The sequence below is a fragment of the Artemia sp. Qi Xiang Cuo genome, chromosome 2, assembly GCF_049724085.1.
Source record: "Artemia sp. Qi Xiang Cuo chromosome 2, ASM4972408v1, whole genome shotgun sequence".
Classification (NCBI taxonomy): Eukaryota; Metazoa; Arthropoda; class Branchiopoda; order Anostraca; family Artemiidae; genus Artemia; species Artemia sp. Qi Xiang Cuo.
Window position 1 is genome coordinate 35,468,639 of NC_142795.1, and position 19,100 is coordinate 35,487,738.

A 19,100-nucleotide genomic window follows, 5' to 3' on the forward strand; every position below is an offset into this window, starting at 1 on the left:
CACCATCAGATTCAACGTATCAGAGAACCTTACTGTAGAGGTTTCAAGTTACTATCTGCAAGAGTTACTCGTCTCGGGATTTTAATATCAATAGATACGTCAAAAGAATCGGATTTTTATGCTGATTTTAAATATATAAGTTTCTTCAAGTTTACCCATATTCATAGAAAGTTACGAGCCTCAGAAAACTTACCTTATTTTAAAAAAAGGGGGAAACACCCCCTAAAAGTGATAAAATTTTAATTAAAATCCCACCATGAGATTCAGCGTATCAGAAAACCTTATTGTAGAGGTATCAAGATTCTATCTGCAAAAATGTCAATTTGATATTTTTTGCCAAAAGAAAGATTACGGATGCTTGTTTATTTGTTTTTTTGCTTTTCTTTTCTTACATAAAGGATCAATAACGTTCGTGATAAATAGGGCCTAAGCTACTTTCAGGGGATATAGCTAAAACCGGGTAAAGAACAAACCACTGCACATAGTAAGTAAAAATTAAGATAATAAAATCTTCTGTTAAATGGAAGTTTGCCCGACTTTTTCAAGGTCGTCTCTTACTATTCCAAATATGAAAAACCATGGGTTTTTCCTGTTTGTAATATACATAAGGGATCGATTTAGTTCGTTATAAATGTAGATTATATATCAGTTGAAAAAAATGCCTATATTAAATGGCGGTCTACTCTGAACCCAGTAAAGAGTAATTCAATTATAATTCGGTTATAATGTCAAGATGTGTTTTAGCCTGTGTTTATTTATGTATTTACCATTCCTGTGCTTTTGCCGTCTCAATAGTAACCAAAACTCTAAGAAACGGAATTTCAATATCAATAGATACATCAAAAGAATTGTATTTTTATGTTGATTTTAAATGTACAAGTTTCATCAAGTTTACTCATATCCATCAAAGGTTACGAGCCTGAGAAAATTGCCTTATTTTCCAGAAAAGGGGGAAATATCCCCTAAAAGTCATAGAATCTTAATGAAAATCACACCATCAGATTCAACGCATCAGAGAACTTAACTGTAGAGGTTTCAAGCTCCTACCTGCAAAAATGTGGAATTTTGTATTTTTCGCCAGAAGAAAGATCACGGATGCGTGTTTATTTGCCTTTTTTTCTTTTCCCCAGGGGTAATCGTGTTGACCCAGAGTTCCTAGAATTTTGCGAGAGGGCCTATTTGAACAGAAACTAAAATAATTTACAGTAACAGCTATGTCAATAGCTGCAGGTACAATAAAGCAAACATCTTCAGACGATAGAGTCAACAGCTGCAAGTACAATATACGTGTAAAACTATGCCAATAGCTGAAGGATTACAATAATTCCGAAACCTTAAAAAAAAAACAAAAGTTTGAAGCTTAGTAGAAATCAATGTTAGAAATCGAACTTGCTGTAATAATCAAATATTTTTGAATTGACTTTGAATCAGAATATCTTTGAATAGGTTGAGAATACATTAAATTGATTAAAGAGCAAAAAACTGGTAATTGCAAAAATATTTACATGTATCTTAACAAGGGATTACAACATTTCAAAACGTTAAAAAATAAAACCAAAAGTTTGAAGCTTAGTAGAAATCGTTGTTGGAAAAACAATGAATTTTTTTATGTGAGTGACGTCATTCTATATACATCAGTATTGCAATGACATTGCACTCTTATGTGGAAAAGTTGAAGATTTTCATGAACGGAGAAGTTAATATTAAACTGTTTAAAGAGCAAAAAACTGGTAATTAAAAAAAGTATTTGTATATATTTTGACAAGGGATTATAACAATTCCAAAACCTTAAAAGAGAAAACCAAAAGTTTGAAGCTTAGTAGAAATCATTGTTAGAAATTCTAACATCGCTGTTAACAACAATTTCTACTAAGCTTCAAACTTTTTGGTTTTCTTCTTTATGGTTTTGGAATTGTTGTAATCCCTTGTCAAAATATATACAAATATTTTTGCAATTACCAGTTTTTTGTTCTTTAAACAATTTAATATAAACTTCTCCATACATGAAAATTTTCTATTTTTTCATATTCCAAAAGCGTCATTACTGATTTTTTTTTTGGCTAATGCGCAATGTTTCTTTAAGTCGTGAAAAAGAAAGCTGAATTTTTTTTTAATTTTAGATCGGAATCTCCAAGGTTATTAGGTAAACTGCCAAAATATTTATGGCGCCTTAGCAATAATTTTAATATTTTAATTCAAACTAGAAAAATACCTGAAAATTATAAAATTAGTTTGTTTTTTGTTTGATAAAATCAACTCGCTACGTGATTAAGCTTACAGATTTTAACTCGACCAGTTACATAATGTTATTGCCGATAAATGATTTGAGTAACACATCGTTACATTCTGCTGCTGCACAAGGACAATTGGCTTTATGTAAGCTGCTGATTTCAGGTGGTGCTAATGTTAATGCCTTAAACAATTGGTATCAAACACCGTTGTGCTATGCTATGAAATATAAAAACATAGCTGTTTGTAAGCTACTGATTTCAAATGGTGCTAGCGTAAATGGTTCAAACAATGGGCCATGGCAGCCATGGGAATGGATTCCATTATGTTATGCTGCTAACCAAGGAAACGTAGCTGTTTGTAAGCTGCTGATTTCAGAAGGTGCCAATATACATGCTTCCAATTTCCGCTACCGCTATCAGACACCGCTACATCTGGCTGCTTATCAAGGAGAAGTAGCTGTTTGTAAGCTACTAATTTCAAAGGGTGCCAATATAAATACCTTTGATATTTGGAATCAAACACCATTACATCTTTCTCTTAATCTATATCTATATCTTAAAAGACAGGATATAAACGAGATAACAGGATATCTCGATATTTTTAAGCTGCTGATTGAAAATGGTGCCAATATAAATACCTCCGATATATTAGAGGGTCACACACCATTACATAATGCTGCTGAGCATGGAGATGCTGCTGTTTGTAAGCTGCTGATTTCAAATGGTGCCAGAATAAATGCTTTAAATTCTCATAATGACACGCCTTTAATGCTAGCTTTTTCTAAAAAACATGTTGCTGCAACTGAAGATCTTCTCGAAAACAACGCAGTTGTTTGGAAAAACAACCTTCCTTATGGAAAAGATCATGTTTCCATGATAAACATGAAAGATATATATCTTTCAATGCTCACTTGGCTAGTACAAAAGATGAATGTAAAAGTGGCACTAGCTAAGAAGTGGTTTTCGAGACTCTGTAACCTTGCTTTTAAAACTTATGACTTCAACGCATTAACGCTGAAATCAATGTGCCGGGATTTGATAAGAAAAGATGATAGTCATATCCAAATATGCAATAATTTACTAACTTTTAGCATTCCAAAAACTTTGAAAATTTACTTAATATATGGAGAAGAACTTCAAATATTGTTTAAAAAAAATATTTTTGCAGAAATTTCATCTCCTAAGAACAAAAACAAAAAATATCGTAGAAACGAAACTATTTTCTGTGATGAAGAGAAGAACTAATCTGTATAGTGACACTAAAATAAAATTTGGTCCAATATCATCCTTCAAACTAAGGGTTTCTGATTCGATAATTTTAAAGTTGGTCAAACATGCAATTTGTTTGTAGATGGACATCATTTATGGTCCACTCAATTGATCTGAATTTATTGTAATGAATACATTGAGCTTAGTCTGCTATTTAGACTGTTCAAGCTCTTGACATATTACAGCTCTTAAGTTGACATTGGATGCAGCTCGACACCTTTTCACCGCCACTCTTATTGACGGTTGATTGAAGCCTGGGCATGATTAAAAGGAGTTTTTCAATTGAAAGCAAGGAACAGATTTGAGACCTATTTGAACAGATTATTGTTTATATGGAGGGGGCTGTCTCCTCCTTACTCTTTACTGTGAAGTTTGAATTTCGTCCATATATTTAAAGAAAACTTGCAATTGAGAAAAAGAGATTTTTCAAAGTAATAGAAAACTTTTGTTGAGTGAGCAAGGTGTTGAGAAGGGGGCAGTCCCCTTTTATACAGAATAATTTCAATTTATTTTAAGTTTTGAACTTGCTCCTTACTTTAGTTGAAAAGCCTTTTCTATTGTTTTAATTACATTTATTGAAAATGTAAAGTTTTATGAATACAATAGTTTTGGTAACGCGAAAAGATCAATGTTTCAATGATCTCTGTTTGGATTTTGATGGGTAATCAAACACTTCCTGGTAACGAACTGTAAATAAGGAGCGACCCGGCTCAATGGTACCCAAAACTGGAAAGAAACGGAATCTTGATACCAATAGATATATCAAAAGAATTGGCTTATTATGCTATTGTTAATATATAAGTTCAATTAAGTTTAGTCTTACCCATCACAAGCTAAGAGCCTGAGAAAATTTGTCTGACTTTCGAAAAAAGGGTGAAAGACCCTCTAGAAGTGCTAGAGTTTTAATGAAAATCACACCATCAAATTTACCGCATCAAAGAACCCTACTCTAGAGATTTCAAGCTCTTATCTGCAAAAATGTAGAATTTTATTATTTTTGCCAGAAGAAAGATCACGGATGCGTGTTTATTTATTTTGTTTTTTCCGAGGGGTCATCATATTGACCAAGTGGGCCTAGGACGTCATTCTTACAGAAATGAAAAGTTCTAGTGTCCTTATTAAGTGACAAAAAAATGGATGGAAACTAGGCCCCCTCCAACGCCTCTTTTTTCCCAAAATTGTCTGTTAAAAATTTTGAGATAACATTTTCATTCAGCATATTTGAAAGACCAAATAACTGTCTTTGGAGATAAAATGGCCCCCTAAAGACCCTAGGGAAAGGTTTTTAACACATACAAATGCACAGTCCAGATTGAATCATTCAAATAGTAGACGGCAAAATGATGCAGCAATTAAAACATGTCTTCTGCATCATGGGCGTAGGGAATGGGGTGGCTTCCCCTCCCCCTAGATATTCAAATGTACGCTATATATTAGAGAGAACTTTTTGTATATGGGAATTTTCCTGTGACATGTTCACTGGTAGATGGTTGAAAAGCTTCCCCCCTCCTTTTTTTCTTTTCTTTGAAAAACTTCTTTTGTGGAACAAAGTTTTTTTAATTCATTTCTGTTCGTTTTATATTGACATAGTCTTTTCAGGGAAAAAGAAAATGATACTTTAAATCTTTTTGTTTTTAGGAATTTATAGTTTGGCTTGCTATTTGTATGCTGGAGAAAAATTTTCTGCAATTTTTAACAACATGCACCCTTTTAAAAATCTGGACACAAATAGTAGTGTTTAATTTAGTTTCATACCTCCTCTTGTTGACCTGAAACGAAAAACTTAATACCTTTTGCAAAAAAAAATCTGTTTACTTTCTTTAATAGCTTGGATACATTTACGTTATTTTGATTTGGTTAAATTTTAAGAGCAGAAGTAGCCCCGAAATTTTGAACATAATACCCTTAGTCGTCGTTCTTGGGATACTAGTTGAGATGCCTTATTGGAAATAAGCATTAACACCGTGTAATTTGATTTAATCTTATGGAAACATTTAGTTTTTAAACATGAAGGCAAATGGGAGGGTGGTCGTGGCAGGGGGATTAGTTTCCCTCAAATCACTTTTGACTATTAAAAAGGACATCAGCCCTTTCTATTTTCAATCGAATGAGCCCTTTTCGAAGTTCCTACGACAACTCCTTCGATATAAAGTGCCCTAGTACAAAGAACAACAACAACAACAAAATAATACATTATACCCACATCGATATTTACTATAAAAATGTCAAGCATTCTAATTACTTTTAACTATTAAAAAGGGCACTAGGCCTTTCGGTTTCCACTCAAATGAGCTCTTTTTGAGTTTCTACGACAACACTTTCTATAAACAGCTTTTATGCCCTCAGGGCATAAATTGCAACCCTTACCCTAAGGGCTGTGAGGGTGGTTGTCATCCTCTATGAGCTAATTTCCAGAACTTTCAACTATGTTAAACAAAATGGTTATCTCAAAATTTTGATTGGATGTGTCTGGGAAAATGGTGGACGTGAGAGGAGCGCTAGTCGCTCTCCAATTATTTTCCACTATTAAGAAAGACACTAGCCCTTTCAATTTCCAATCAAAAGAGCCCTTTTGAAGTTTCTACGACAACACTTTCAATAAAAACCTTATACACCCCCAGGGCATAACTTACAACCCTTGCCCTTAGGGCTGGGGGGATGGGTTTTCATCCCCAAAGACCTAATTTTCAGAACTTTCTGTAACGTTGAACAAAATGGCTATCTGAAAATTTTATGAAAATGTGTTTGGGGGAATGGTGGGCGTGAGAGGGGGGTTAGTTACCCCCCAATCACTTTCAACTATTAAAAGGGGCACTAGCCCTCTCAACTTCCAATTGAATGAGCCCCTTTTGAAGTTTTTACGACAACTCTTTCTACAAAATTCTTGTATGCCCCAAGGGCATAACTTACAACATTTGCCCTCGTGGCTCTGTGGGGTTTGTCATCCTTAAATACATAATTACCAGAACTTTCAACTACGTTTAACAAAATGGCTATCTCTAAACTTTGATAGAATATGTTTGGGGAAATGGTGGGCGTGAGAGGGGGGTTAATTACTCTCCATTCACTTTTAACTATTAAAAAGGGCAATTTCAATTTCCGATCAAATGAGCCCCTTTTGAAATTTCTAAAGTATCTTTCTATATAAACCTTATATGCCCCCAGGGCATAACTTACAACCCTTGCACTGAGGGCTCTGATGGGGTTATCATCCTAAAAGACCTAATTTCCAGAACTTTCGACTACGTTGAACAAAATGGATATCCAAAAATTTTGATTGTATGTGTTTGGGGAAATCGTGGGCGTGAGAGGGGGGTTAGTTGCCCTTCAATCACTTCGCTAAAGCTATTATGTAAAATGCAAAAATACTTAAGGTGTCTGACCAATAATATTTAATTTTTTAATTTAAACTAGAGATACCTGAAAATTTTTAAGTTAGTTTTCTTCTTTGTTAGGTTTTAGTTACTCGATACGTGATATCATGTTTTACGTTATGGATTGTCTAGTAAAAATAAAATTAGCTTATGGATCAGTATTAACCATTGGAGTTGTGGGAGGATTATATTTTAAGAAAAGAAGTTGAATGTGCCAGTTCTGGATACTTTTAGTAGTGTTGCTGAAAAGTGCATTGACAGTATAAGAGGATTGTTTTCCAATAAAAGTGATCCAATAAAGACAAAATATGGTGAAGTTCAAATACCACCAGTGGAAAAAACTGGAGAATCCAAAAAGCCTTTAACAGAAGAACTACTTACAAAAATCAATCCCGAAGGAATAAAAGAAATACTGAATAATACAAAAAAATAGCCATCGATGGCAGAAGCAAAAACAGCCAGAAAAAAAGTCAGGTTTTCCTAAACTGATGGATGAAATCCGTAAAAGTGAATGCACATCTCAACATACTATTAAAATATCATCTTCTGTACGATATGGCAATGGAAGAACGCCGATATTAAACAGATTTGAATTTTTTTTTACAATATTCTGAATCTTCAGAAAGTGAAAAAGCATCAGATCAGTCGTCTAACAGAGAAGGAGATTTGGAAGATTCCTCCAACAATTCCTCCAACATCAGTGAAAACTCAGCATCCTCAAGAGAGAGCAGAGAAGAATCACAAGATTCTGAATATTCAGAAAGTGAAGGAGCTTCAGAAAGCGAAGAAACTTCAGAAAGTGAATGAGCCTCAGAAAGCGAAGAAACTTCAGAAAGTGATGGCACGACAAAGTCGTCTATAAGAGATGATTCCGTATCAGAGTATTCATATGCCACTGCAAGCAGTGAATCATCTCATGCCTCGAGTGAATCATCTGGTGGATTGAAAGAAAGCTCTTCAGTGTCTTCTGAGGGCGAAAACACTTCAGTGTTATTTAACATTATTATAACTTCTAAAGACACAGATTCAGCAAAACAGGAAAGTGGTGTAAATTCATCAAAAACTGTAAAATTTGCCTCAGTAAGAAATTCAGATCAGTCGGTTAACAGAGAAGAAGATTTGGAAAATTCCTCCAACAATTCCTCCAACATCAGTGAAATCTCAGCATCCTCAAGAGAGAGCAGAGAAGAATCGCAGGATTCTGAATATTCAGAAAGTGAAGGAGCTTCAGAAAGCGAAAAAATTTCAGATTTTGAAGGAGCTTCAGGAAGCGAAGAAACTTCAGAAAGTAATGGCACGACAAAGTCATCTATAAGAGATGATTCCGTATCAGACGATTCATATGCCACTGCAAGCAGTGAATCATCTCATGCCTCGAGTGAATCATATGGTGGATCGACAGAAAGCTCTTCAGTGTCTTCTGAGGGCGAAAACACTTCAGTGTTACACAATATTATTATAAATTCTAAGGATACAGATTCAGTAAAACAGGAAAGTAGTGTAGCTTCATCAAAAACTGTAAAATTTGCTTCAGTAAGTAATTCAGCTGGTTCTTCTCTAAATGAAAAAACCGACATTGACGCTCAATCAAGATCTGAATCTTTGCGTGAAAATCACCTATAGAAAGCTTGGAAACTAAAAGAGATCCGGAGTCATAAATTGAGTCATTTTTCAATAAAATGAAGTCATTTTTTTCTAAGAAAAAAAATAAGAAAAAAGAAGAAACGGCAGAACAAAAAGTAAAAAAACGAACTGTGAAACAAATGATGGAAGATCACCAAAAACAAAATAAACTGAAAATTCGTTAGTTATTCGAACATAATCCTCCATATTCAGAGGAGAGTCCTCCAGCGACATTGCTGTAGCAACTGTTTATAAAGGATGTATTGTATATAATGTAATCGGATTAATGACGCTTCTTGGCAAAAAAGATCCCTGCGTTGCCCCTCCAGTGTGTTGCTACTCAAAGTTCCATCTCTGTATCTTGTAATTCCAACCTTGGGTCAAACCCACTGTACTACCACAATATATAGATGAATTGTTATGTTTGATGATATTGTCCTGTTAGAGCTAGGTTAAGTTAGGCCAGGTTAGGTTAAGTTAGGCTAGGTTAAGAGTTTTGTTTAGTTTAGTTTGTTTAGTTTAGTGTTTTAGTTTAGAGCTAGGTTAAGCTAGGCTAGGTTAGGTTAAGTTAGGCTAGGTTAAGTTAAGTTAGGTTAAATAGGGTTAATTTAGGTTAAGTTAGGTTAAATTAGTTTAGGTTAGGTTAACTTAAGTTAGGTTGAGTTTGGGTTCAGTTAGGTTAAGTTGTGTATGAGCGTGTGTGCGTACTTAGCTAATGGCTTAGTTTAACTTGTAATTGTTGGCTTAATTGTCTAAAGCTATTGGCTTAGTTTTAGATGCAACTGTTGGCTTAATTGTCTGCAGCTGTTGGCTTAGTTTTAGATGCAATTGTTGGCTTAATTGTCAGTAGCTGCTGGCTTAGTTTAGATTCAACTGTTATCATAATTTTCTGCAGCTTTTAGCTTAGTTGTACCCGCAGCTAATGGCTTAAATTTATTTGCAATTGTTGGCTTAATTGTCTCCAGTTGTTGGCTGGTTCTTATATGTAACTATTGGCTCAATTATCTGCAGCTGTTGGCTTTGCGTTAGATGCAAATGTTGGCTTAATTGTCTGCAGCTTTTGATTTAGTTGTACCCGCAACTAATGGCTTAGTTCTACTTCCAACTTTTGGCTATAATGTCTGCAGATGTTGGCTTATTTTTAGATGAAACTCTTGGCTTGAAAGTAGTTTTGATGAAACCAAAGGAAAGAGAGCAGAATAAGGAAACACCGTGAAATAATGTGTGTTGCCCCATTGTTGGCTGCCTGCCATTAGATTTTAACCCTTAATAAGGAAAATCTAAGTTCTAGTTTGTGACTGAGTGACTCCTCTCCAGTTTCCGACACAGATTTTTTTGGTGTGATTTGGGTGGAGTAACAAAATTCTTCAAAGTAATGAATAGTAAGTAAATAACGATCCTTGTCAATAACGAAAGTATAAGAGCCTTACTATTGATAACTTAAAATCAAAGAATCTGCTTTTTATGGTGATCCAAAATTTTTATTTCATGGGCGCCGCCAGGGGGGCAGGGGGGCTATGGACCCCCCCCCCCTCGAATTTAGACCAGAGTAGGAAGAAAATAGAAGTGTAACAACTAATCAAAGAAAAAGAATTTCTTATTTTTGTTTATTCTTTAAGAACTGCTATGAAACTTATTTAGAATCGATTCAGAATTTAATTCAATTCTTAGGTATTAGATTAACTCAATGTAGGTCATTATTTATCTATCTAAAGGAGACCGAAACCGAAAACCGATTTAGGGTGTAGAGTAAGTGCTCTTAAGGGCATTCTTATGCCCAGCAATGGTGCGACAAGCTTGATAAAGCTTACCTCATTTTGGAATTCATAAACAAAGAAATTTTTTATGTATATACAACGTCTTGCTCTACCAGGAGTCAGTTTGGTCTTGGTTTTTGCTCATATTTTGCCAAGCTAAAACGTAATTCTATTTTTTTTATTCTTTTCCTTAATTTTTAAAGTATAATCCTAGTTAAGGAGTAATATTCTAATTTTGCTTCAGTCTATAAGGATTATCCTGTGTCTATTCCATTATTTGTATCCTATTATGAATTTTGCTTGCTTTTCTTTCATAATAATGAAACTTAACTTTTAGCTTAAACCCGAACAGGAATTTAGTCAAGATACCAGAATTTGTGAATTAAAAATATTGCTCTTTTAATAAATCAACAAAAAATTAATAATGAATCAACAAATAATTCTAAATAAAGTACAAATAAATGGCTTAAGTTGAATAGTAAAATTAATAGTAATTAGTAAAAATACTAGTAAAATAGTAACCATTCTTTTTTTGTAGTAAAACTCTTGGTTTTTCTATACCGGTATAGAATCACATTTTTGTACCATTCACTGTTTGAAATATGATCAGTCCAAAGGTATCATGATCAGTCTGGTGGCCGGCGTTTACCACCCCCCCTCCCCAATATCATGATGATAAAATAAGAAAAATTGTCACAATGCTAAAATTTGAAATCCTTCTCAAGATTGCAACCGGCTTATATGTCCTATTCTCGAACTTTTGCAAAAGCTTTTACCCAGATCCATATCTGCTTAATTGACAGTATTTAATGCAATGAACTCACTGAACAGGGCATATATCGAAAGTTGTCTTTTTTCAATGGTTCTATAGTGACAATAGCTTGTCAACGAGTTTGACATAGTAGCTAACTGGTTAAAACTCAAAAATAATGCTTAACTGATCAAAGATATACTTCTTTGTATTTTTTTTTACCACAAAATTTATTTATCCTCCAATCTCCGCTATTCTGGTATCTGCCCCCTCCCCCTGTAAATTTTTCTGCGGGTGCCCTTGGTGTATTCGTTTATTAATAATTAGTGCACAAGAAAGTTCGTATAATTATAGAAAACACAAGGAAAACAACAGGCCTACGGGGTAATTTTGGTAAGAATATGCATTCAACTTTTGCTTACACTACAAGAGCACCCATAATCAGAAATGTTTCTCCTTAACGGAATGCTGGGAATTTCTGTATTTTACTGTATTCTTGTTTCCTGTTTCCTGAATTTCTTGTATTTATCTAGTTGTCACTTTGAAAAAGACCATTTTTTATAGTTATGAAATATAAAGGTGTCAAGTAATTTCAGATTTTTTTTTAAATAACGCCAGGATATTTGGCTCCACCTCTACGGAAAAATCCCCCTACCCAGAGAAATATCCTCTGGACAATTCAATCCAGGCAAAAATTTATCTCGGACAATTACCTTTAACATCACATGTAAAATTCAATTGGTAAAAAAAAAGCAAGACATATGAAGAAATTTCGTATAGAAATTCAGGCAAATTTACCCGGTGTAAAATTTCCCCTGAAAAGTTCACCCCTTGGAAACTTCCCTTTCCATTGAAAATTCTCCTAGTGCAAAAACCTCCCCGCAAAAATTCACCGTCCTCTCCCCACCCGAAAAATGTATGCATGCTTCCCAATAACAAATACTATACGTGGACAATGGGCAAATTTTATAATTTAAAAACCTTTCCCTAAGGTCTGTAGGGGGCAATTTTATCTCCAAAGACATTTATACACATTTATCTCTCGACAAGATAATTTTATCTGGGTTGCAGCGGTAGCTAGCAACCTAGTAAGAGACGATCATGTCCAATGTTAAGAAATATAATAACCCATAACTCCTAAAAATAGAGCCAGATCAAATTAAAAAGTACACCATTAGAACCGCCTTTTCTAAAAACCCTATATAGGAAACTTTCTGTCATCTGGGTTGCAGCGGTAGCTAGCAACCTAGTAAGAGACGATAACGTCCAATGTTAAAAATTTGTGTTAATACACCAAGGGCGCCCGCAGAAAATTTTCCAGGGGGGGGGCAGATACCAGAAGAGTGGAGATTGGAGGATAAATAAATTTTGTGGTAAAAAACAAATACAAAGAAGTATATCTTTTATCAGTTAAGCATCATTTTTGAGTTTTAACCAGTTAGCTACTATGTCAAACTCGTTGACAAGGTATTGTCACTATAGAACCATTAAAAAAAGACAACTTTCGATTTATGCCCTGTTCGGAATGTTCATTGCATTAAATACTGTCGATTAAGCAGATATGGATCTGGGTAAAAGCTTTTGCAAAAGTTCGAGAATATGTCGTATGATCCGGTTGCAATCTTGAGAAGGATAAGATAAGATTTATTGCTGAAAGACGGCTATCACAAGCCCAAAAGGGCCGAATTCGCACTTTAGCGTCAAATAAAGTGAAAAAAGAACAACTTGACTTGACTTGACTTTATTTAACAAACAACAAAAACAAACAATCAAAAAACAACAGGAAATTATAAAAGGGTCAATGTCAAATACGTAAAAATGTTAAAAAAAACTCATAAAATTAGAAGGCCAATGTCAAGTCAGCAAAAATGCCAAAAAAAAACGAAAACTCGTAAAATTAACAAGGGGATAAAGTAAAATTAAAACGTAAAATTAATTTAGTTGGTGACTAACAAACATAAATATAAAACCTCCAAATTTGCAAAATGGGCATTAAAATTAATAACTATGAGGCAAAGAGTGAGTGAGGGAGGGGGGCAGTGGAGATTCGTTGGTTGAAAATGTCAACTATGTAAGGGATAAAAGTTCTTCTATATCTTTCAGTGCAAACTCTTATTGGGGCAAGAAGGGGGATTTTAGTTGACACAGAACGCGGGAGGCAGGGTCTAAGGGGTGAATATTGACCTGAGAAAAAGGGTGTTGTTCAAGGACTATGAAGGGCATTGTTAGCAAAACGCAAGGTAATTTTTGCTCTCCTTTCCTTAAGGGTGACAAGATTAGCTTTCCTAAGAAGGAAAATAAAAGGCACTTTACCCTCATTAAAGATAATTCTTTGGCACCATTTTTGGACCAGCTCTGTTCTGTCCGACAATTCAATGGAAATGCCAGAATGCCAAACAGGACAAGCGTACTTGAGGGTTGGGCGTACAATTGACAGGAAAATCCTCAAACAGTGCGATTTAGGGTATTTAAATTTCATTAGGAGTTTAAGGAGGGAAAATGTGGCATTTGCACGTTTTAAGATATCATTAATATGACAATCCCATTTTAAGTCGCTTGAGATGGTAACGCCCAGTAATTTCATAGTGGTAACAGACATTTCAGGGGGGATTGGGCAGGAGAAAGAAGGGGGAGTTTTAAGGAAATTAATAGTAAGAACAGTTGACTTTAAAGGGTTGACATTCATATCATCAGTAAGAGCTTCGGTTGATATCGATTCCAAGATGTCCATTGGGTTGCTTTTTGAATTTTTGAAACATGTTTGTGAGACGGTTAGATCACCAACGAATTTCCATCTATCTAGAAAATAAACACCAAGGCTGTTTTTCACTGTAGGAAATAAAAAAGAACCTAAGAGGGCTCCTTGGGGCACATCATTATAAATTGGGAGGGGATCAGAATATACATTCAGGTATTTCACGACTTGCGTTCTGTTAGAGAGAAAAACGCAATTATTCCAATTAAATATGGGTCAACTTGAAAGTTATTAGATAGGTTTTCTAATCATACATTCTGGTTGATTAAATCAAAAGCTTTTTGCAAGTCAACAGCGATAACATTGAGCCAGGTATTGGGGTTTTCGAGTGTGTTATATATTGTGTCCATAAAGTGAAAAAGATAGTGGGTATTAGATGAAGAGCGTAGGTTTCCGAATTGTCTTTGGTCAACATTTGGGATTATCTTTACTTTCAACCACTCAGCTAAAAAGCTTTCATATAACTTCAAAAAAACTGGAGTAAGAGTAATGGGACGGACACTATCAAAATCATGATTGTTACCTTTTTTTTTACGGGAGTAATAAACCCTAATTTCCAACAATTTGGGAGGAATCTACCAGTAGGGGTAATTTAATTAAAAAGTAAGGACAAAGATTCTGAAAGATGGCCAGCTAATGCTTTAATTAGTACAATCGCAATGTCTAATTGACAAGAAATACACTTTTTAATGTTCTTAAGTTTTGCCTCCACATCCGAGGGCGAAATAACGGGAAAATTGAATGAGCACAAATCATAAGGAGTGTCAAAAGAAAGGGAAGGGAGGCTCTGAACTATGGAAGAAAGAAACCTGTTCAGATCATTGGCTGTAACTGAAGGGTCTTCTTGGAAATGGAAATCTATATTATTATGTGTTTTCCCACAAATTTTCTTTATTCTATTATACCATTGTTTTGGCTCTGTAGAAAATAAATCCTGGATTTTGCACTTGTAATATGAAGAAGCAGATTTATGTATTTCTTTTCTTATATGTTTACGCAGTGAGTTCACTTCGGATGTTTTACCACTCTTTAGTAGATTCAATTTGATTCTAATGAGTTTTTTCAATTTACTATCAATGTATGGTTTGTCATTAGAATATGTTTTTACTTTTTTCACAGTGAGGGAATTTATGTATTTTGTTTTAATCAGATTTTGGAATTCAGAGACTTTAAAATTAATGTCATTTTTTCCTTTGAGAGCCAGCCAGTTTTCATTGGTAATCCGAGATCCAAAGGTATAAAGGCCATCATTGGAAATTGGGGGATAAGAGAACTCAGTAACAGAAAAAGTATGATTAAAGCTATTGAGAGGCTCCGTTAATAAACAAAAATGGTAACTTCCTCTTAACGGGGGCCAGGGGACAGGAGGGGCATAGAAAGCCTGCATATTGGTGGAAATCAAATCAAGGGTTGAATTTCCTTTTGTTGTTGGTATTTTTACTATTTGTTTTAAGTTTAGGGAACTACAAAGGGAATTTAACTTTAGATCATTAGCATCACCTACTAAGAAAATACCGGCGCTCGGGAATTTGCATAGGACAAATTCGGCACTACTATGCAGTTGTTGGTAGAATCGCTGTCTTTGTGCAGCGTTTTGATTTGGGGAATAATAGAAGCAGCAAAACACAATCAAATTAAAGGGGTGTGGTAAAACTTTGGTTCTTACACTTACCCAAATGATTTCATCGTAATCTGAAAGGTTAGGAGTATGAATTAATTTAGGAAAGAGATAATTATTTACGAATAATAGTATTCCGCCTCCCTTTTTACCTAGGAGGTTATCATGAGAACGAAGTTTTATGAATTAGGAGTAGTTACTAATTCTCAATAAATCAGGGTTCTGTGCTTGGACCTCAGTTAGTGCAATTACATCAATTTTGTGTACTTGACAGAGGGCCTCTAGCTCGATCAATTTGTCGAAATTCAGGCATTTGGTGTTCGTAACAAGCAACTTTTGGAAAGTAAAACGTTTACTAATGAGGGTAATTTTTTGTTTCTTATTTGTGGGAGACAGTGGGGGTGGGAAGAACATGCATCTGGGAAAGGCGAGGCATCTTTTTCGGGATGAAGGCTGGGATTCATTTGAGAAGCAGGATTAAACTTCTGGTTGGGTTGAGCAAGGAGGGATTGAGAGAAAGGGGCCACATCTCTTAAACCTGGGTCACTCTTGTCTGATATTATTTGGGAGGGAAATAAGACGGTGGTATTTTCAGGGGGTTCAATTTGGGAGGAGTTAACTGGAGTGTTAAGAGGGAAGGGATTTTGCTGGGAATATGGAGTTTTTTTCTGGGTGGTAAAGGTGGAAGTTTTTTGAGTGTGCAGGGTGGATTTGGGATAAAAAAGGAAGAGTATGCGCTGAAGAGCTAATTTTACTAATTGAATTAAGGGGGCTCCGCTTGTGGGTTGATTGGGAACTTGTAACTATTTTCATATTAAAAGCTTTACTGCGCCTGGCTAATGCACAATAATCCCTGTTTTTCAAATGTAATAACATGCACTTAGTTTCAAAACATAGACCACTTTGAAATATGGCAGGCTTTGGAATGGGAAAGGGAACAATACTTATCGTTACAATAACCAGTAGTTAAAAAAGATATATAAGGGTGAATAAAGGTATAATCACTCTTTCTTATACACTTGTTGGCCAAGTGAAATCGGCAGGTAGTAGAATTCTTCCCTGATTTGGCTTCAGGAACCAATTTACTAATAATACTCAAGTTGTCGCTGACCCCTGGATCTGGAATTTTGGCTGAGTTCACACTTAAATTGTCACTGACCTCTGGATCTGGAATATTGATTGAGTTCTCATTTAAGTTGTCACTGACCTCTGGAACTAGGTGACCGATTAAATTCATATTTGAGTTGACACTTGCTTCATTAATATTCATGTGTTGTGAGTTATTGCTTCTGGATTGAATTGCAGTTGGTTTCAAATTAGCGATTTGTTGATTTGTATTCACAGACTTAAGTGTGTTCTTAATTATATTCCCCCTAAGATCAATGAAAGTAGAAATTTCGTTGGTAATGAACTCGAGTTTTTTTTCAGCACTAACAGGGAGGGGAGGGAAGGGTCACATAGGGGGCTGGAATCACAATTGCCACAAGGAAAATTTTCAGTCTGGCAGGAGGCATCATTAAAAGGCTAAAATTAGATTCAAAATCCGTCTGGGTACTGGCTTCTTTAGTTTCTAGCAGAAAATCAGTCTGGCAACTGGCAACACTGGTTAAAACTGGTAGGGGAGTAGTCTGACACTCGCTTTGGGCTGCAATGAATTTCAAATTGTAGACTGCATTGTGACAATTTTTCTTATTTTATCATCATGATATTGGGGAGGGGGGGGGGTAAACGCCGGCCACCAGACTGATCATGATACCTTTGGACTGATCATATTTCAAACAGTAAATGGTACTAAAATGTGATTCTATACCGGTATAGAAAAACCAAGAATTTTACTACAAAAAAAGAATGGTTACTATTTCAATAATATTTTTACTAACTACTATTAATTTCACTATTCAATTTAAGCCATTTATTTCTAATTTATTTAGAATTATTTGCTGATTAATTATTAATTTTTTGTTGATTTATTAAAAGAGCAATATTTTTAATTCACAAAGTCTGGTATCTTGACTAAATTCCCGTTCAGGTTTAAGTTAAAAGTTAAGTTTCATTATTATGAAAGAAAAGCAAGCAAAATTCATAATAGGATACAAACAATGGGAGAGACACAGGATAATTCTTATTGACTTGAGAAAAATTAGAATCTTACCCCTTAACTAGGAATGTACATTAAAAATTAAGGAAAAGAATAAAAAATTAGACTTACGTTTTTAGCTTGACAAAATATGAGCAAAAACCAAGACCAAACTGACTCCTGGTAGGGCACGACGCTGTATATATATAAAACTTTCTTTGTTTATTAATTCCAAAATGCGGTAAGCTTTATCAAGCTTGTCGCACTATTGCTAGGCATAAGAATGCCCTTGAGAGTATTTACTCTACAGACCTAAGAATTGAATTAAATTCTGAATCGATTCTAAATAAGTTTCATAGCAGTTCTTAAAGAAAAAACTAAAATAAGAAATTCTTTTTCTTTGATTAGTTGTTACACTTTTATTTCTTCCTACTCTGGTCTAAATTCCCGGGGGGAGGGGTCCATGGTCCCCTGCACCCCCCCCCCCCAGTGGGCGCCCATGAAATACACATTTTGGACCACCATAAAAAGCTGATTCTTTGATTTTAAGTGATCAATAGTTAGGCTCTTATACTTTCGTTATTGACAAGTATCGTTATTTACTTACTATTCATTACTTTGAAAAATTTTGTTGCTCCAACCAAATCATATCGAAAAAATGTTTGCGGAAACTGGAAAGGGGTCACTCAGTCACAAACTAGAACTTATATTTTCCTTATTAGGGGTCAAAATCTATTGGCAGGCAACCAACAATGGGGCAACACACATTTTTTCCATAGTTTTTCCCTATTCTGCTCTCTTTCCTTTAGTTTCCTTATAATTCCTTTATAGTCCAAAATTTCCAAGGGGGTCCATGGCCCCCTCTGCCGGCACCCATGCAAGAACCAAAACTGTTTTGTGGAATTCCACGTTAGCTAAATTGCTGTGAGACTGTTTTTGTAATAGTTATGTTGAAAATAAATGTGTTAAATAATTAGTGCTTTTACTAATACTAATAATAAGTACTTTTACTAATAATTAGTACTTTTACTTCTGACCGCTGTTGTCAAATGACAACATTCCAGGTTTCCGTTTTCCAGCCGTGGTAAATTCTTGAAAACATGCAGAGTATATCTAGAGGTCCCATACGTTCAGAAACTTGAGAATGTGATTTTTTTAATGGCTGAAAAAAATTGGGGTCAGAAGGGGTTAATGGTTTGATCCACTTGAAAATTAGAAGATGAATAAATTAACTCACCTTTCCTTGTGACACTTCTACAGCGAAAGGCAACAAGAGTTGAGAGGGAAACAAGTCTCCATTAGCTGCTCCAGAAAAGGATTTAGGCCTATCGATTGCAGACAACTAAAGAAAGAAAAGAAGTTACAGCTGCGTTCATAATTAAGCCGAAGTCAATCAATCAATTTATTTGAAAGAAACACAGAAATAATTACAAAACTTTAGACCACCACAGAGGCTCTTTGGCTTGTGAGAGTAGGAGACTAAACATAACATAAAATAATAGCACTAAAATCAAACAGAAGGACAAGAAAGAAAAAAAACTACCATGCCAATCAAAGTAAATGAAGTAAACAAATTGAAAAGGAAAGATAAAGGGGAAAAAGGGAGGAGAGAACTAACTGTCTAGGCATAAGGTGGTTGGTTAGT

The 19,100-nt window shown here is 34.9% G+C and overlaps 1 protein-coding gene across 1 annotated transcript in view; it reads right to left on the minus strand.

The window, feature by feature from the left end:
* The window catches only part of LOC148955176 (vitellogenin-1-like), a 346,909-nt gene that overhangs the window by 212,277 nt on the left and 115,532 nt on the right, over positions 1-19,100 (minus strand). Inside the window, exon 3 of the mRNA XM_089100639.1 lies at positions 18,693-18,797. Coding sequence (XP_088956765.1) covers positions 18,693-18,797 — 105 coding nt within the window. The remainder of the gene's footprint in view (positions 1-18,692; positions 18,798-19,100) is intronic.